The 21,040-nt window shown below is 38.5% G+C and overlaps 1 protein-coding gene across 2 annotated transcripts in view; it reads left to right on the top strand.

Annotated features, from left to right (window-relative positions):
• Window positions 1-61: 61 nt before the first annotated feature.
• Window positions 62-21,040, top strand: part of NSMCE2 (NSE2 SUMO ligase component of SMC5/6 complex) — a 125,482-nt gene continuing 104,503 nt past the window's right edge. The window contains exons 1-2 of one of the 2 annotated variants that reach the window (XM_014254483.2): window positions 62-186; window positions 3,786-3,933. In XM_014254483.2, the coding sequence (XP_014109958.2) occupies window positions 3,801-3,933 (133 nt within the window). In that variant the 5' untranslated portion in view covers window positions 62-186; window positions 3,786-3,800. Of the gene's footprint in view, window positions 187-3,785; window positions 3,934-18,789; window positions 18,920-21,040 lie in introns of those variants that run through there. The other variant, XM_088057283.1, reaches the window with a different exon arrangement.

The following is a 21,040-nucleotide window of genomic DNA, read 5'->3' as shown; positions in this document are numbered from 1 at the left end:
AGGATGGACGGGGGGCGGCGGCGCTCCCGACGACGTGGCCGAGCCCTCCCATCACATGACGGCGCCGGCTGATGAGGCGGTTCCGCTTGCCCCGTGCCCGGCGCTACCGCCCGCCTGCTTCTACCGCCGGGAGGGCGGCGTGGGGCCGCCCCCGGGCCAGCCGCGCTCGGAAGCTGCGGGGAAGAGGTGAGCAGCGGCTGCTGGAGAGGGTGGCTGTCCCTGCCGGCCCCTCCGCGGGCGAGGGCAGCGCTCCGGGCCGGGGCGGAGGGCCGGGTCCGTCCGCGAGGGACTGACCGGGCTGCCCGGCCTGCCCTGGACCGGCCGAGGGGGCGAGAGGGCCTGAGGGCTCCGAGCTTCCTGCTCGGCTCTGGGCCCTGCTCCCCACGCCCGTACCGGGAAGGATCGTCTGTCTCCGTGTGGTGGCTCATCACCGAGTGTGCCTGGTGCTGGACGCTCATCCTGGTCCTCGGAGAGAATTTGACACTGGCTGAGCTGCTGTTACAGAAGCAAATAATACTTTTTTCTTACCTCTGCTTCATAGTTTGATATTAGGAAACAGAAAGTTTAGGTCATTTTCTCAAATATTTAAAGTAGGGTGCAGAATAGAAACTGCAGCGTTTTTTGGTTCGTTATCCTGTCTCTTAACATTTGATCACTTGATGAAAGAAAAAAAAATGCTCTCGATAGTCTCTCATTCACCACAGAGTTTGCTGGTTGTGTTTTCCAGAAGTGAGGGGGCTGGGGGTTTTAAATGATAAGTTATTTGATGCACCCACTGAAAACCTTCAGAAAAGAGCGTGTTACAAACACTGCAGAGAAACCAATTCCAGCTAGGAATGTGCCTCTCCCTTGGAAGGTAGAATGGACAGCTCCAAGCTGAAGTTGAAGAATTCACTTAGGAAGTTCAAGAGTGAAATCTTTGCCTTGGGATCTTTAGGAGACCTGAGGAGTAGCTGACTGGCTCGAAACAGGCAGCTGGGAAGTGGTGGGGGAACAGAGCCTGTAAGCCCTGAAGTGGCAGTGTGTAGGAGATAAAAGGAAAGCAGCGTGTGCCAAACACACTCTACTGCCTGGCGTTTAGAAGCTGCTGAGACAATTCTGGATCCTGGGTGGTGGCCATCTACCTTTTTCTCTCCATTTTCTTTTTCTTTCTGGTGTTCTTACACGTTCTTCTCAAAAGACGTTGTAATCTGGGCTGAAAAATTCTAGTGTCTTCTTGTGTCTAGAGAAGTTTGCAAGCTAAAGTTTGGGAAGTGCCTTATTTTGTCTGGATGTTTTAAAATTTTGCAAGTATCTTATTCTACTTGAATATTCTAAAGTTTGCAAGTAAAAGTTGTTATGGAGTCTCATGGTAATTTGGTTGTTTTTCCTGTGCACTGCCCAGGGTATATCCCATTGCCTTCCCCCAAACCCATCAAGTAGTCTGGGGCATTACAGGATTGTAACCAGTTTCTAAGAAAAATAATCCTTTATTAAAAAACAACAAAAGGAAAATTAATCTAAAAGGAATCACTTTCCAAAAGACAGATTGAGATGAACCTACCACTGCAATGATATGATTTAATGTCATAACCAGTAACATCTGCTTCTGTGTATTTGCTCATGAGAATGACGGAGCCTTTTTAACTTTTCACTGTTGGTTTCTTTTTTTCCAGATTCCTGCTTTCACAGTGTGTATCTGTGAAATTTCCAAAAGAACAGCAGGCTTTCTCAGTGAGATTTACCAAGTTCAAGAGAGGAATTAGGCTCTCTTTGTTAACTTTGATACATGAAATGGTCTCAGAAAGATAAAGTTTCTCACATGAGTTTATGTGACTATTCAATAGTGTATATTTGGATCACAGAGATTCTATACAAACAGTCTCGCTAAGATAGCAAACAAGTACTTTAGAAAAATGTTAAATAATATACGAGCCGAAGGAATTTGTTATTAAATCTTCAAGAGCATCCTTTTTCTTTAGTTTTAGGGAGTTCTATAATGAACTTTCCCCTTGTCTTCTGTTGTCAGTTTGACAGCCTCTAAAGATCTCTAATGATAGCAGTCATAGTCTTCTGTCAGGGAGAGCATGAGCTGACATAACAAGAGCTGTAGTTGAAGCCTGCTGCATCTGTGGAAAGATGTATCTTTAGAAGGGGATAGAGAGGAAGACAAATTTGCATGTAATTAAGAAGTTCAATTTGTGGTGAGATTGAACTTTCAGAAAAATGTTGCTGGAAGCACATGACCTAAAGATGGTGTACTAAAAGATAGTATTCACTGGCCAAGCACATTTTATAAATGAAAAAAAAGGAAAATGGTAGGAAATAAACATTAGGAGACACCAGGTATTCAGGTCTCACAGTCTGCTTAGTGCTTGTGAGGAACGTGTCAATGTTGTTCAGGTTAGGGGGAACACAAGAAGTTCTGGAGTTTGAGGGAAAGCAGTAGAGAGAGATACAGTCTTAGGTATACAAAACTTTCTATTGTATATTATGTATATATATTCTAATTCTATTTGTACTTTCTATTTAGAGGTTTTCCAGATTGCTGTTTAATCCAACAGCAATCTGTTAAAGACCCTGTTAAAGGCTGTTACTGATAGAACAACTGTTCCCCTTCTAGTATACCCCAGATTTGTTTGTGGATTCTGCTATCTTCCCCAATGGTGTCTCAGTATAGTCCTTGAACATACTAGTTATTCTTTACATGGAATAATGCACTATTTCTGTTTATCTAAGAGTTCTGCTTTGCTGTGCCTATTTTTCTTCTTTTTTTTGTGTGTATCTAAAGCTGAAGCAGAATTTTTCTAATCTGCAAGTTGAAGTATAAAATTCTGCACACGAGGTTCACGTTTCTCACAGTAGCTACATGTTGTCTCAGTGGGTTACGGCAAAGCATGAAGAAGGAAGAGCAGAAATTGGGGATTTTTGTGAGGAAACAAATGGATGGGAGCAGAGTGGATAGGCACAGTATAAGCAAAAACATTTGAAGGTTCTAATAATAGAACCTTTGAGTGTTTTTGCTTATGCAATTTTTTTTTTTTTAATTAAAAAAACCCTAATAATATAGAACTATTAATAATAGCTGCTGCTAATAGTAGAGCAGCTAATCCCCACAAGGGTGTAGGCTGTGGGTGTGTATTGCAGAACCAGAGGGTGGTGAGGATAAACAATGGCACCTGTGTGACTTTCATTTTGTGCTAATGGAATGTGGGTGCTAAAAGTTTGTAGCAGCTTTGGCAAAAGTAAGCAGTATTTTTAAGGTGGGCTTTTATATAAAAATTATGCTAGATGTTTTAAGAAGATTCTTAGAGTGGTCCTTTGTTAGATCTTATTTTTTTCCAAGGGCCAGCTGCTGGTGAAACTAAATCGAATGTGAGAAATCACATTTCTTCTAGCCTAATTGATTATATGCCTGGATAACCCAGACAAGTTTTTGGGCATGTGGGCTTTTTTGGATCTTCTTCTGGATCTGAAATAGAGCAGTAGTTTTCAAGCAGACATAGTTGTGGAGTTTGAACTTCACTGTTGTTTAGTGATAGAAATGAGCAGAGGAGAACTGCCAGTTGCTTTTAGTGGTGTAGCTTTGCTTAATACTGGATAGGAGGTGAATTGAAAGCTGTGATGCATTGCACTTTCACTGAAATTACTGATATCTTGGGAGCTAAGTTTTCATCCCTGCTCCCTAATGTTTCAGTGATTCTGTTGACACAGCTTTATGTTTAGCTATCTCTTAGAACTTAGGTTTTCTATCCCAAATTCTTTGTGTGCAGCTTTTTTTAATATGTTCTCCCTGTTATTTCTAGAGTAACAATTTCAAGATGTCAGGTGGTCCAAGGATCTCGTTCAATGCAATTGATTCTGCTCTTTCTTCTTTGAAAAACTGCCAGTCCTACATCAACTCTGGAATGGATGTGGCTACTCAGGTTGCCCTTGACCTTGTGGAAAGTTTCAGTAAGTATATTCTCTCTTTTATTGTGTCCTGAATCTGACAGGTGAGTCCCAGACCTATGTATTTTGACTTTGTTGCTGTTAATATCAACCTTTATTGCAGCTCTTCTGGCTTGGCCAGGGTGTTTTCATTAAAATAATTTCAGTTAAATTGAAGATTTCATTTAAATGATAAATTCAGTGAAAATGTAAATACCTGGCAAATATTGTCCCTGCTTTTGTGACAGCCAAGAGTAATGGTGTTCCAGTGATTGTTACCCTACAGCTTTGTAGAAACTTTAACATTGCTGAATGAGATGGAGGAGGCCTCTTAAGTGGGTAAATAAAATGAGTTTTCATTCTCATACTGCTTCTTTGTGTGTGTTTTATTTGACATTTAGGGCAAAATATATTAAAATAATGCTAAAGATTTTGAATAGAAAGCTTGAGACACCTGTTAGAGGATGCAGTTTTTTTAAACACTGTCTCCTGAAAATCAGGCATTTTTTAGGATGCTTCAATTTGGACATTTGCAAAGTGGGGTACTTCAAGTCTTTAAGTACTGCTGATGGTCGTGTCATTGCTATTGCACAATGAAAGGAGTACTGCAAAGCTACTTTTCAAAGACAAGCATTAGCTGACCCATTTCCGTATCTTAGATCTGTGTTAATGTTTTCAGTAGGGAAAAATAAAAACTTTAAAGCTCCAAACCTCTGATAGTTTCAATAAAGAGCAGAGAGTGGAGAACAAGAATCTTTTGAAAGAAAAGTTCTGCTGTTCATTATAAATCTTGCACTCAGCTAAGCCAAGGTTTACGTACAATCAAGATTAATGTTTTTCTCATCATCTAGTGTCATAGTTCTCTCTCCTTTAACCTTTTTATCCATACTGCTGTCAGAGACAATTGACATGTCATTTCTAGCAGGAAGGGAAAATGGAAAGCTTGTCTGACCAGTGACCTGGGGATTCCCTTTGACGTAAAACTTGTGTAATCAGTTCCATTTCCTCTCTGCTTTAGCAGTCACCATCTCTCCTAGTTTATTATAAGGAATGCATGGAAATACATTGAATGTATTGAATTTTTTCATCCTCAAGACCACAGAAATTAATTGCTTATACAAAAAATAAGTCTTCATTAATTTCACTCTTCAGTAGAAGCTCCTGTTGCATTCCTACTGGGAAGGATGTAAAGCAGCTTAAGCTCAGCTGTGCAGATCTGCAACTGCAAGTTTGTGCCTTGTACTCCTAGCAAATGTCTCTTCCTCATTTACCTGCTTCTGACACATTAGTCTTTAATTAAAAGCTTGAAATTATTTTGTTCATTTAACTCAGTAACTAAAAGGACCATTTTTAGCATTCTATCATGAGAGGAGGAGATTACTCCTAATGAAATACGTTAAGTTACATCTTGGGACTGGAAAACAGCTCCTATCTAGATCATAACACATTTTATTCTAGTAGAGGCAACTTTCCTGTTGAATCATGGTTATAGAATTATCAAGCATGATCTATTATCATAGTCCATCCCATTGCACTACAGAGAAGGTATTCCAGATTTCTAGGATTTGAAGGTCATACTTCTTTGGTCTGGTGTTCCAAAATTATATTTTACCTACAACAGTTGTCTTCACTCTTAAACCTTTCCTTGCAGATGTATTTACATGGAATGAACAAATAGTGGTCGTCACTTTTGTAAGGTTTGGTTTTCATTCCCCTGACTACTCTGCTTGGACTTCAAGTTCTTGTGCTCCTTATAAAATGCCATCAGGAATGATACCAGGTTTCTGTGGTAACATGCTTCGGTAAACTCTCAGTGTTTTAGAATTAGCATCATCTGATCTGCTGGACTTGACTGTTCAGCTCTTACCTCCAGGTCACATGTGGCAATTTCTATTTCTAGAGCTGTTGCTCATCTGTCCTACTTTGCCATCATGTTCTGAGGCAAAATACTAATTTAATTTCGAGACAGAGTTAGATAATATATTTCTGTGTTCTTCTTCCTGTCTCATTTGCAATTTACTTTAATTTCCTTTGCAAAATTTGACTGTCTGGCTTCTGACGGGTTTCATTGCCAAGCTTTGTGGAAGCAAGGAATTCAGTTGCAACTGTTTATTTTAGTTCACAAGCACTTTTTCTGTGGTGTATATTGTTCCTTTAGTCTTTCATAATGGACAGTGCTGTTTTTTGTGAATAGTAACAACATTTTTCATAGCAAGTACATGAGAAAAATTACATTTGCTTCTTAAGGCAACTGAAAAGACAGCAAAATGAGTTCAATGGGTGATTTTTCCTCTCTTAATTCCTATTCCCCACAAACAAAATCCTGAAAACATTTACTATTAAATGTATTTATTAAATATTTATTTTGTTCTACTCCTGTATAGATTTATGAAAATAAATTACTTGTGTTAAATATTTGGGTCAGGCATTGCTCATTTATGAATTTGTACAATCTCTAGAAAAATAAGGCTATTTATTATTAATAAGGCTATTACTAATAATAGCCAACAGTGTGCAGAATAATTTTAATGTATCTGATCATGAAAACCTCTTGTTTTTAAGGGGTTTTGTTGATGTCTGTGAAGTTAAATTGCTGATTAAGATCTCCCTGTCAATTGAGAACCTGCTGACTTTTAGCATTGAACATCGGTGTTATGTGCATGTGCTGGCAAAGAGACGGAATTTTAAAAGATCCTGGAAGGGGTTAAGGATCTGTGAATCTGGAGGTGAAAATTAGTTTCAGCAAACTGAATGTGAAAGGGAAGCAACCAATTTAAAAGCTCATTTTATTTAAAGAGTGAAAAAGAAATATAAATCTCTTGTCCTTCTCAGTCTTTCTGCTGATTATCTTTTAGATACTGACATTGTCTAATGGGTGTATTTTTCACTTCTTTAAAGAACACTGTTGTTGTATATAAGCATTTTGAAAAGTTACTATATAAATAAATGATGTAAGCAAAAAAACAGACTGTGCACACTTGATTTCAGTGTGTCCTGCCTGTGCTCTTGGATATTCTGTGGCCCAGCCTAGTAAAATACTGAATGACAGGACACATTGATAGTTGTGAGTGGTCCACCAAACTTTGGAGCATCTGAATACTTTAAAACTAAAGGACATGCTTATATCCTTTGCTGGATTGGAGACCTAATAGATTTGAGGATGACACTGTTCAAAATCAGTTATAATGCAAGTAAAATCATCTCAGTTCTATAATTTGCGTCTTCCTAAATCTTGACTCGTTCTGGTTTTGAGCTTTATTAGTGTTATTACAGAAAGAGAATTCATTAAGTACTTGTTTGGCTGCATCTCTGAACTGTAATTCTCTGAGTGTTGAACTTTAAGCCATGTGTTGACACCTCTGCACACAGGACCAGTTGTTTGCACTGCTAGTTTAACTTGTTTTGGTTGCTGAACTGTCTTTACTTACCAGCTTGGAGTACTTCTATAGAGTTAGAAGGCACTGATGGACATCCATGTCAAATACTTGAATGATAAGTTTTATTCTCTGTTTTTGGAATTAGTGAAACATGCAATTCCACGTTGACTGATGTGCTGATTATGGTAAGAATATGCTGGCCCAGGACAAACTGGCATATCCATGACAGACATCCATTCCCAGCTTTGCTCCAGATTTTGGGTGTAAATTTGGTCAGCTTGCTGAGGATGGCAGTTTTAGGTGACTCTTCAGCAGAACTTTTTCAAGAATATGGGGTTGTAAAGTATGGAAAGCTGTGGATATTGAAATGAAGAAATTTTAACTCATGATAATCTCCAGGCTTCCAGTCCAACAGCTGCTCTTTAGATGGGGTGTTCCTTTTGTCTGGGCTGGAGTCCAAGCTGGGAGGATTGTCCTCCCAAGTGGGAAATAACTGGGAGCTCTGGAGAGTATACTAACTACAGACAAGGTAGGAATTTCTTAGCATAAAATTTTTGAAAAGCATTTTAAAGAATGAGCAGTTAGGGTTTTGTCTAATTAGCTGAATGGGTTTTCTAGTAGAAAGCAAGATGCTTCCTTGATGTCTGGGATATTCTTCCAATCATACATCACTTTCCCAGTGTGAAGTCTAGAGGCCATGAGGTGTGGAATAGCTGTTTTTGGGAAGCAGTTACTGCAGGTGAATTCTAATCTTACTTGAGGAAAAAAAAAAAAAGAGCTACCTCTTCTTCAAAGACTTGCAGAAAACGTCATGGTCAGCTGCTGCCCATGGCTGTTTGCCATCTGTATTGCATAGCAGTGATCTTCCTGTAGTACGATTAGGATCTGCTTGAGAATTCCTTCTGTTTTCTTACCATCCTTTGAAGGGTTTTTGTGCTCACCAACGTGTACAGAACAGGCCCAGGGGTCTTAAAAATGTTAGTGATACAATTCTTTGGCGTGTTCCCCAGATTAAGAGTTACAGCTCTGACTTTTCTTTCTTGTCTGCTCATTGCATAACCTGCTACTTCTGCCAGCAGAGTTTACCTCAATTCTGTCTGCTTACCCCATTTGTCTGTTCCCCTTGTCCCAAGGCTATCCCTGTGCTTTTCTTCGTATGTGCTGCACTGCATCTCTTATGTGAAATGTTCTCCTTTTCTGACTGCTTTCTCATTACCAGTTGATTGAGATCCACTTGTGTCATCATGCCTGTTCAGTACTAGTTAAACACTAGCTGCTGATGTAGGATCTTCTTTCCATGTGGATTTAACTCTGTGAGATTACCCACATGACTTTGACTTATCTCACTTCTCAGAATGGTTTTAACAAGAACAGCTCTAAACATTGCTGAGGGTTGTTGACATTTGGAGCATCCAGATGTGGTGCTTAGCCTTGTTTTATGAAATTATTACCAGCCTTTTGATAGACAACTGGATGAGTTTATATGGAATAGCCACTGTTCTTTGCGGTGACTTTCTAAACCCATTGCGGCAGCCTGAAACAGACTTGAACATTCTAAGTTTTTTCATCCCTGAGAGAGGGGCCCTTTCCATATAAGTTTCTCTGTCATTGACCTAAAACTTCTATTTGGAATGGTATAAATTCCAGTATGAAAATGGACTCCGTAGCTCTGCTTGAATATCAAATGATTTGGTTAATTTGCTTTCTTTGTTCTTTTTTTTTTTCCCCTAGCTTATTTTTCCTTGGAAATTCAAATGCAGAATTCCTACAGTGTTGTACCATAACATGAATCTTGACATTCACAAAGTTCTTGAAATGACTACAATGTAATTGTTTTGGATCCAGAAATCAATCTGCTGACACCTGTGCTTTCTAAAATGTTAATAGTCTCTTAGTTTCCATGGTGTTAGAGATCACTGTACTTCTGAAAAATAATCCAAACATAAGGTATGTGTCCTGAGAACAGCCTGTAGCAAATAGGTTGGAGTAACATTTTGTGACCTGCTTGAGTAAGAGGTGTGAGCATGAAGGTCCTCTGACTGAGGAAATGAGCAGGATAAACTTTGCCTTGCTGCCCTGTTCTTGTCCAAGCAAGATAAACCATGTCAAGATGTTTTCTTGCACATTCTGCTTTCTATCACATACAAATGGTACTTTGGTCAAGTCTCCGTCTCACAGTGGCCTCGTAATGGTCAGAGCTGTGGTCTGTGTTGCAAGGACTGTTCATGAGAAATCAGACCTTGGTTTTCATTCTTAGGTCCGTATATCTGTGAAGCTGCTTGTTAGAAGAAAGTAGCAAACAGTTTTATATGCACTGTAGGAATAAATTTTTTTTCTTATTGGAGAACCTAACTGTAGATTTTCTGTTTTCTTGTTGGAGAATGTGAGTGTAGAATATCAAAGTCCATCCTGGAGATAAATGGCTTTTCACTGACACTTGCTATGCAGAAATGTTTTCTAGTTATGAGGAGGTAGTATAGAAAATGAGGAGAGACCAATAATGCATGAAGTTCATCCTTCTGTGTAAGACTCTGCTAGATGTTTTCTGTGAAGCTGCAAGAATTCCCTTATGATACCATGCTGCTCACAGAGGAAGTTTTGTCCTAACCCCAGGTTCTTCTCTGCCAGAAGCTGTTTGTTCACTGATCTGCTTTCTTGCTACACCAATGTCTGTGGTGCTAATTGGCGACATGCACAAACTCAGTGTAGGTACCAGAATTACTTGTACTTCCAATCTTTCTTGAAGTTCTTTTCCTGTTGTCCAAAGTAAGCTTGTGTTTTGTGGTATGGGAAATAAAATGTTCCAGATTCTCAGAAATACTAATTTTGTTTTCCTTCAAATCCCTTGCTTAAGATTAATATTTTTAGGAAAGATGTATTTAACCTCATATACAGGTATTTAACCTTTCAGCTAACAATGAGAAAGATATGTTTTCTTCAAGTGAGTACATGATGTTACGCTTGGAGTGTATCTTCAAGTAATTTCATTCTTTGAAACAAGAAAGACTGGTTGAATTCTTGTGAAATACTTTTCTGAAAACAAAAAAGTTACATTTTTTGCACTATGCGGTCAATATAAAATTTTGAGAAGAGAGAGCTGGATTACTTTTTTTTTTATATCCAGCACTGATGAGCCCACTGCTGGAACACACTGGTTGGTTCTGGAAGTTGTTCTTCAAAGAAGCGGCCCAAAAAAGGAGAATTGGAAATGTGCCTGGTTTCAAAATCTGGAAAAATATGACTTGTAATGAAAGATTTTTGTTCTTTTATATTTATCCAAAACCACTCTGACTGTAGTCTGTAATCTTACAGAGTGGGAAGAAACAAATATGTAGTGTTGTTACTGTTTCCTAGCTGTAATTTTGACTGCAAGCAAAGCACAGTGCAGTGAGGGGAAAGCAGCTCTATTAAGCTATAATAAGCTATATTAAGCAGCTATATTATTGTCTTCAGCAGCGTGCTTTTGATCTGATAGCTCTTTTTCAGTTTGGGTGCTGATTAAGCTGTGTGTATCTCTGTTCCTCAGCTTCAGCAGTTCGAAGTGCAGAGAAACCCTTTAGGTGGCAGCAGAGGCTTTCCTTTTTGCTTCACCGGCTGTGGCACTCTGGAACTCACTCCTAGAATGCATCTAGAGGTGGTGGTGCCTTATCACTGTACTCTTGCATTTAGTGACAACAAAATATAAATGGCGGATTAAGATGAATAGAAAGAGAATTTGTATTATCAGATTGATATTGATCATTGCATTTTATACATTTATTGTTGCATGAAGCTGCTATGTTATGGTTTATCTAGAGAGTATCATTCAGAGTGAAATCCGGGCTTGGTTTAAAGCTGAGCTTGCTGAATAACTGTCCTTAGTGTGTTCTCATGGAAATGTCCTGACAGTGTGCACCTGAGCAGAAGGTCAGAGCTGGACAGTCCCGGGTTTTGTCAGAACTCTTATGAGTGCTCACATGAAAACTGCCCAGTTTTATTTCACAGATTTTGGTAGGTGGTATTTACATAGTGTCTGATGTCAAATACATGCATATGTGTGAATATTTATTCCATTTTCTTACGTATTTTTCTAAGGCAGTGAGTAGTTTTCTCCCCCAAAGGTCATTGTGAGTCAGAGAGATTTGCAGTCACCTGGTGGGTTACCTCATGTACCCATAGTTACTATAAATTTCTCTGTCCTAGACCTCATAAAATCTCACTAGTCTTCAAAATAGATCATAAGTGGGATTTAAATGCTGTAAAGACCTTTTTGGAGACCTTCTGTGCACTAGTGATGTTAACCTTGAGAGAATGAGTGAGCTTACGGCTGTGAGTTATAGGCTTGAAATTGCTGGGTGAGGTTCTTTGGCCTCTGCTGTGCATGAGATCAGAACAGAATGATGCTGATGGTCTGTTCCAGTTTAGAAATACCATGAAGTACTGCAGAGGTCTTGTGTGGGCTCTTTAGCGCAAAGATAAATCAACCTTTTTGAACAAAAGCCAAAGAGAAATATTTTATCTGAGTAATTTACTGTATGACACGTTCTCAGTGTTTGGTCAAGACATGAAGGAAGCCCTTACGTAGATGTGATCATTCTGAAACTTCATCCAGATCCTACGAATAGATACAGGACATTTTCAAAAATTTTTTTTCCCTTTCTTTTCCTGTCTCTTTGTTCATCTCTTCAATAATTCAAGAACTTGTTACTAGCTTTTACCTTGTTTTTTTCCATACTCAAATAACTTTTTTTTGTAAGGGAACATAGAAGTTTTTAATACTTTCAGTTAAAAAAACCCCCTCATTCAAATAGAGGTTTTATGACATGTTTTATGAAATTTACACCAATGTTGCATAGCACACTGTTGCTCCAAAGAATGAAGATTGTAATATGTACTGATTAAATTCCAGGAATTTAAACGGGAATGTTTTCTTTTTCAGTTAGAATTGTGTGTAAGATTTTTGTGTTCCTTACTGAGATTGAAACCTATGAAAAAGACCATCTTTTGGAGGATAGGCATGGGTTGGTGGTCTGAATTGGAGCTTTAAAATATTTCTAATTATAATTTTCATAGGTTATTTTGTTTCCCTTCTCATTTTTTTCACCATTTTCTCTGAAGAAGAACAAGGAACACATGATAGCATGATATGAATGAGATAGAATAACGGAGGTACTCTTGAATTTAATTTTTCTGAGTCCTCAAGGCTAACTGCTTTCAAACTGGCACCACACTGTGGCCTTAAGGAAGTCACTGGAAGTCACAGAATATGAGTTTGTCTTCTATAAAAAGAGGTGTCAGGAATGTTTTGGAAGGATATATGAATATCTCAAACTCCTGTGTAGATATTAATTTCTGGTTTTGCTATGTTACAAGAGTTTAAAAATAACGTGAATTGTCTGTAATGGTGGTAGGTGATTGGAAAAAAAATAGGAAATGGGTAACCAGGAATAGTATGTGTACAGGGGAAATAAAAGGCAGCAGAAGACAGCAGACCAGCAAAGATCATATCCTTGCCTTTGTGAATTGACAAATAGGAAATATCACAACTGTAGGTGTGATTACAGGTGATATGAAATGGTTCAAACCACTAGAATACACTCAGGGTACTAAGTGAAATTTTACACTTGGATCCACAACCATGTCTACAGGAGGGTAGTCTGGTGTTTATTAGTGGGACAATACTATATGAAGAGAGAAAATTTTGCACTGATTCAAAAAATGTGCTACTAGAACTGCTTACAGAAAGAAAATTTACAGTGAAACCCACAGTTCAGCAAGAGGTCAATTGAAGAATCCATCCTATCTCTGAATATACAGTTCAACCTTGTGTTTTCTTTTACCTTTCAGTTTTCAGGCACTGGATCTTACATTTTTATGTGATAATCAAAGAGCCCAGTATGTTCAGAAATCTTCAAAATGGTAGTGGTGGATCATGAAAAAGTCTCCTTTAGCATCTTTAAGTTCACAAGTTGAGCTGCTTTAGTCAGTCCTAGTGTAACTCCCACTTTCCAGGCATAAGTAATTTGTGTTGCTCTTACTTTGAAATACTGAGAGAGCTTATTGAAGGACAATGCAATTAGGAGGATTTAGTCTCATGCTTGTTTGTTTAGAGTCTATGCCTGAATTATGCACTATGTGCCGCTAAAGATAGGGATGCATCTGCCGAATTGTCAGCATAGAGTCAGCCTCTTCTTAAAAAAAACCTAAAAAAACCAGAACAATCCCTGTACCCCTCTTAGTCATTGAACAAGGGTCTGACATTACGGATGAACGTCATAGAGCACAACCTTTTGTGAAGGGCACATAGTAACCAAGTAACTGCTGTCACTCACGCTGCCCAGGCACCCTCAGGCAGTGTTTATGTTAGGTTAGTTCCTGAACTCTGCAGTATACAGCACAGTTGCTACTAATGACCAGGGAACTTACGCCCTTTTTATTATTGTTATTTCAGTAGAAAACCAACAGCTATGAGTCTGTTGGAGCTGCTATTACATAAAAGGATGGGAGAAAGTGAGAGGTGACCCCCAAAGACTGTGATCACTGGAAGACAGCACTTAGGCGTAGAGAAAGAATCAAGAAGACGGCTAGCAAGTGCTCAGGGAAAAAAAGTGGGAGTGGGGGAGCTGGATGAGAAGGAATAGAAGGGGAGAGGAGTAAGTGGTAAAGGTGTGTAATGAAGGAGAAGAAAAAGTAAGAAATAAGAAAGCCGCAGCAACAGGATTAAGCAGGACAGTATGCTGGTCAGTCTCTAGATGACAAAAGATACTTGAATGCCTTCCTTAATAGTGTTTCCATGAAAGCAACTTTTGTAGTTGCCACAAAGGTATCATCTTTTACAAAGAGGAAGAGTAGTCTGGCATGTAAATGGAAAGAGGACTAGTCCATGTGGATGAAAATGAGGAGATAGATGTGGTCATTTCTATTAGTCCCATGCTAGAGCTGTTCAGCATATGTGTGTGAACTTTTTGCATTTTTGACATCAATAGATACTATAGAGTGCCCTGAAATATGCGTGTGCAGTAGCACTCAATAGAAGGTGACAGTCTCAAACTGCTCCCTAAATTACATATAATGAACTTTCCTATTAAAAAAGACTTAACAAAAGGAGCCAGCTGGCTTAAGGAGAAGGTGGCAGATGAAAAGAACACAATTCAAAGAAGTGTTCACACATTAAGGAAGTAATTTTAACAGGCTTTCCCCAGACTGTAAGTGGGAATGAAATTATACATTGCATGTAAATGTCAAGTGACAATAATATCTTCTGAGTTAAATCAACCTTGCAACCTCTTTCCTATTTTTCTTCAGTTGAATAAAGTTTAACTTGTGATTTCCTTACTAATCATCTTAGTAAGTAGTGGGTGAGTAGACATTTACTGCATGGGTAGATTAATGTGACATTTTCACAAGACTTCGTTTTTTGAAGTTTATTACTTGTGGGTGTGGATCTAATTCACAGCTGTTTTTGAGAGAATTAGGTATGACATAACTCATTCAAATTCTATATTTTCTTGGTATTTTTAGATTTTATCCATACTTTGTTAGAGGTGTGTAGTCTGGTCTGATGTCTCAAGGTAATCAAGATTTCTCCACTGAATATAATTTTGTGTACAGACTTGGCCCAATCACTTTTACAGAAAAAAAAAATTAAATTGAACAAAATTCAGAAACATACCAGTATAAAGGAGAGAAAATTTTCTCAACTAGTGCATGTTAGCCACACAAATCTCAACCATAGTCTTATGATTCTGAATTTAATTATTTTAATAACATGATGACTGATAGCTATGTCATAGTTTACCAGTTCTGTTTAAGTTGAAATGGAGACAACATTTTACATCTTATCTTGTTACAGAACATTTCCACATTCAGTTTCAATTTATATTCCTGTTTTTTTTTCAAAACTACCATTTGAGAAGCCATGAGGCCCCTCAAAGCTTCTTCTTTCCTACTATGGACAAGGATAACAGCACTATATGAAAAACTTGCTGAGAGACCATCATCTGTGGTATACTGTAAGCCATCAAACAAATTCCTGTTTCCTTTCAAAATCGTAAATATTTGTGGGTGTATGAGAGACCCAGATAATATAGACTTGCATTGCATTTTTTTTTTGCACAGATATGCCTTTTCTGCATGATAAGAAAGTAGAAGCTCCTTGTAATAGGACGAATTTGTTGTATGAATTTTGTGGGAAGTGAAATTTCAGCAATGGAAAGATTTAGCTCTGTCACTTACCAGCATTTAAGCAGCAGAATGAATGCCACATACCAGCAATTCATGCCACAAAGAGACCTGCCAATTCACAGAAGAGGTTTTATGCAAGGGAAGCCTGCTAGAGGCAGAAAGAAATGCTGGTTTTCATTACACTTGAAGTTTGTGTGCAGTCTTTGCCTTTGCATTGTCTATGTAAGAGGATTATGTGGGTTGGTTTTTTTGGGATTTTTGGGTTTTTTGGTTTTTTTTTTGTGTTGGGGTTTTGGGGTGTTTTTGGTCATTTTGAGGAATTATGGGCTGTTAGTGTTTATAGTGTTTATCACAGTTAAACACGTTATCACAACTAAACATTATAAAGCACTAGCTTTAGTACTGTGGCATGATTAGCACTTCAAGTGCCATATCAATATGTGATTCATGCTGAATTGGATGTTTTGCATGGGGAACATCACCTGACCTTTGCTTGCATGGGACACTTGTTTTCTAGACTCCTTTAGTTTAACCTTGATTGTGTTCTGTTTGTCAGTTCTCTTCAACAGAAACTGGAAAATATCCAAAGGACATGGAAGTATCTGCATTCTCAAAAATTAACTTTGGAGATGATACTCATATCAATTTCTACTAACCTTCACATTTCTGAGAAAATTACACATCATTGTTTCTGATTTTAAGACCCCAACTTTTCTATTGTCAGCTGTATATTACGAATCTGATTTGTCTTCTGTTTATTCATATATGTGTGTGGACCAGTGTCAGCTCTGTTTTAAGAAACTTCACTGCTTTGTTCACAGTGGTGGAAAATCTGGAGTTGCTGCCAGCCAGATTTGTCTTAAAAGCTGCCTATAAAACTGGATTGTTTTCCCACCCTGAGCTTGCTGCTCAGTTGCAGTACAGCCAATGTCTCAGCTGGTTAGCAAAAGAGCAGCCGTGCTCTGTCTGATAACCTTCTCTAAATTCTGAAGTCAGGAATGCCAAGGGTTGTAGAAGCAGAAATATCAAAATTTAGATTGGGAGGCTGTGTGGGTTCAGAGAAGAAAAAATGCTTTTAAGCATCTAATCAAAATACTGGGCATTGAAAAACCAGACATATTTTGGCATTTTTTCTCCCCCATCTGTTTCATTTTGGGTTGGTGGTGTTAACATTTAAGTGCTTGATGAGTGCTCGTTTTTCTCTGCATGAAGCTGTTGCAGTTGGTTGTGGAAGCTTAGCTTGGATTCTGTCGGTTTTCTGTGTGTGTGAATGGAACTATGACCACCGAACTGCACTGAAATAAGACAGTGATGGATTATCGTGGAGTGAGGGGCTTATCTTGGTCTTACTTCCCTGTTTGATGTGTGTACTGTTGCTTTCCCTTGTAGTAGGGCTCGTGCACACTGCAGCATGCTTGTGGGGCTTTGTGTGCACTGCAGAGAGCAGGTCACAGAGCTTTGGAGGGCACTTTGGTGGTCACTCAGCTTTGCTGAGCACTTGGTGCACAGCAGCAGGACTGACTTGTGTGCAGTGAGGGGCTGAGGGTGAGACCTGTGCACAATACAGCCCTTGGCTACTTTGGGAGGCGTGTGTCCCAAGCTGTGTCCCAGGTCACCGTGCCGTGTCCAGCCAGGACACTGCTGCTCCATGTGGCTCCTGTTTCCTGTAGTGCCACAGGCCTAGTCCGTGCAGTTAGATTTCACCTCAGATATAGCTGCACCAGACTCAGATACTATGGTAGCTTAAGCCCAGAACCAAGACAGCTACACTTACTGGAACATTACAGTGATTAAATAAGCTTTGAATGAGGGCTTGCTAGCTCTGAGCTAGGCTTCCTCCACTTTGGGACCGAGAGGTAATGTTTCTGAGAATTTTGAAGATCTTGGGTGAAAAGGGCATGTTTTTCTATCTTACTGATATTTTTTTTTCTGAAAAGTCTTTCCAACCCATTTCCCGTTTCCCCTAAATGGAGGAAATTCTAATTGCTGCATTTACTTTAATGAAGGTACTCTTTGAATGAGCTTCTCTAAGATGAGAAATAAAATTGATTCATTAACAGAAGCACAATTTTTTTTGTGAAAAACTTAATAATGTTATTAATAGTATTATTTGCTGCTGGCTCATAACCATCATGCCTTTTATTAGAGACAGACTTGCACTTCATGCTAAAATATTTGTTTTCATCTGTCAGTACAATTTAAAATATGAGAAGAATTGTGTTTTGGCAAGAGAAAGCATTAATACAGTTGACTTGTAAATAAAAACTGCATGGATTATCTCTGTAGAATTCATAATGTGCCAGTAGAGGTCTTGAGAAATAGAGAAGAAATTGTGCTTAAAAAGGATCTAACAAGTTAGAAATGAACTTGTTGGAATAAACAAAATAAAATTGTGCTGATATTCATTTCCAAGGGAAATCATACATAAAGCAGCCTGAGTCTTTTATAGAATGGTAAAGAACCATTAAAAGTCTTAAAATAAAATTCTTCATTTTAAATATCAGTTTTACATAGGATTCTGAGAGATCAAAGAATAGCAATAATGAGGCCTTAACAAATATTTTGCTGTTCCTTGTATGGGAAAATATTTCAAGAAAATTTTTCCCAAATTCCAGTATTACCTTATCAAGTTCTGAGAGGAAAAATTGGGTAGAAGGACAGCACTAAACCCTTTTTTTTTAAATATTCCCAGCCCTCACATCTCTCATTCTGAGGAAGGCAAGGTCAGCAGCAGCTTGGGGCACTGAACCAGGCTCTGTTATGTGGTGCAGACATGTGTATGCTTCCAGAGGCAAGAAACATTTTGTTAATCATAGGAAAATGCTTTCCCATTAAAATTATGTTGTAAATGTTGTTTTCAGCCTTAATTTCTTCATATGTTAAAATCCACTGGGAAGAGAGTGATATATGACTATATGTGTTTGTAAGTATGTATTTTACATGTATTGTAAATATATATATATATATATATATATATATATATAGGAAAGTATGGGGGAGGTTTTTTATTTACTTTACGAGAGATTGGTCAGATTTCTTTGAGAAGATAAGGTATGCCTTGTGCTTACTTTGAAAATACACAGGTGTGACTCCTTTGCCTTTTTCTTGGCAAGCAAGTTGGTTTAGGAAGTGTTCCCCCCCACATCTCCACCCTGCTACAGTTTGCTACTCCCTAAATTGTACTGATACAACTGTTTGTATATCTGCACACAGATTCTATTACTGGAATAGCATGGATTTGGGTTTGGGTTTGGAGGACACATTGCTATTTTTAGCTTGAATTGTTTCATTAATCCAATTTATAGTCTGATGCTATGAAAGACTGTATTATCCTGGCTGATGGGCAGCAGAGGAGGAACATAAGAGGAGCAGCAGGAATGAGTGCCTGTGGAAATGACCTGTGAAAATCACTTTGTTGCCAAAGAAAATGTATGTGAACCTCAGCCTTGGTGTTTTCTTGCTGCTTATCTGTGAGTATAACTTGTGTTTCTGTTCTTCCTGGGCTTGTGTTGTGTTAGTGTTGAGGAATGCTGATTTACTCATTTGCAGAAGAGAGAACTGTAATTCTGGATGGATATCACAATAATGCCAGGAGACTGGTGTAGAATTATGATAGCGCAGAGCTTGAGTTGCTTCTCAAACCTATTACATCTTGTAAATGCTTTATCGTCCTTTCAGTGGTTCTGCACACTAGTTATATTGTCTTTGTTAACTTTAAATTGGTCTTTCTGCAAAATGAAGTAGGCATTTATTGGTAAAATAAAGATTAACCTCACCATAACCCTGGAACTTAGTAAGGAGAAAAGAGGTACTGGTCAAGTGCTGGTCTCTTTTGTCTGAAGGAAATAGCCTGGGAATTGTACAGGTGTTAGTGTTTAGTCAAGCAAAAGGCCATTTTTTTTTGGGAAAATCATATGCATACTATCTGTCTTCATGTCTTGGTGCTGCATGTGGCATCAAGTATAGAGCTTACAAGAGCAAAAAATACATAAATATCTATAAAACTAATTTTTGTTTCATATCAAAGTATGTTTACTTCTATGAGAGTTTAGTTTATGTCTTTGTATGACTTGTATGTGTCAGCCTAAATTAAACCATCTCTATTTGTGTTGAATAAAATTTTACTTTGGATTTTATACAGCAAAGCAAGTCAGCACATATTGGATTGTTTTTCTACATCAAATTCTGTGTGAGAACCCTTTTTTGTTTCATATGCTCAATATAGTGTCAGTTGGTGTTCAGAGATAATGCCGTTCTTTACATTTCAGTCTGTTTGGGAACTGTGGTCAATGTACCTGGTCAGATAGGTCATTGAAACTGCTCTCATAGCTAAACTGGGTTCATTATGGCTTTTTAGTCTTCCCCTGGTGGTCTGGAGAAAAAAAAAGTACTGTAAGGAAGTTGCTTTCAAAAGTACTGTTGGTCATGTTCTGCTGGTGATGGAGTTTAAGGGAGTTACAGGTTGAGGAAAAGTGTTGTGATTATTATGGATTAATACAGTTATTTTCAAAAGTGGTTAGTAATGCCAAGTGCCTCAGTTTCCCTGTGCCCACTCTGAAATGACTGTTTTCGGAGTGTGTGCAACACCCACTCACTGGAAATACTGGCCCCCTAAGATGTTTCAAGGGCACTAAGCAATTGAGATCTTTCAAGGTGGGTATTCAGACCATGCATGGTCTGTTCCTATTGAAATTCTTATTCTCTACAATACAATGTACTTGGACTTATTTTCCATGGGATTGGCAGGAACCTCCTGGGCCACTGACTATGTTCCTGTTTCAAACAGTCATAGCCTAAAGGGAAATGGTTTATAATACAGGACAAGGGACTTCTGGAGGTCATCTTGCCCAATCACCTGCTCAAGCTGGCCCACCCATCTAGTGTAGGTTTCTCTTTCTGTCACTCATGTAATTTAATTTTGTGAGATACACCTACCTTTCACTGGAGTCTGGTATCTAGGTGAAAGTATTGGTCTCTAAAATCGTACATGCTCAGTCTCTAACTCTGTGTGAAAACTTCCTGTGCAAAAAGAGTGGCTTTGTTAGGGGAGAGTGAGGGAAGTATGGCTTCAGATTCTCTAAAGCCCAGTTAAGGCATTTCCTGAGAAGTTGGAGGTTTCATTATGACTAACTTCAGCAGTAAGTAGTTTCTGACTGTTACATGGAGGGAAATTTTGCAATTACTGCCCCACATTCCCCCTTAGACGACTAATTGCCATTCCCTGTATGGTTGTTGCTCCTCTTATCAGCAGTTATTTTTCTTCTCTTATGAATTGCAGTGGTTAATGCCCTATCCAGACATCTCCATGGAGATTTTTTGGGCATTCTGCTTTCAACCATTTTTCTATGTAAAGAAACCTGCGTTCAGGAGATGAATTTGATTTTCTCCAGTTTTTTTGCTGTTCCTTTGTATGGCTTCTCATTCCTTTTAGTTTAGAATTTTATTTATTAACCTAATGCTCTTTCTGCAGCTTAATAAGTAAAGTATGTTGCAGGCCAGGGAAATGAGATTTTGAAAGAAATCTTTGATGAAAGTTTTCTGAGGAGCTGTCCATGTATCTGCAGGAGAAAAAGAAGCCATGTACTCTCAGT

Source organism: Pseudopodoces humilis, chromosome 1 (genome assembly GCF_049639895.1).
Source record: "Pseudopodoces humilis isolate 2021_Gansu_Grassland_sample_001 chromosome 1, ASM4963989v1, whole genome shotgun sequence".
Taxonomy (NCBI): domain Eukaryota; kingdom Metazoa; phylum Chordata; class Aves; order Passeriformes; family Paridae; genus Pseudopodoces; species Pseudopodoces humilis.
Note: the sequence above shows the minus strand (reverse complement) of the source record. Positions and strands in the feature narration are given on the sequence as shown.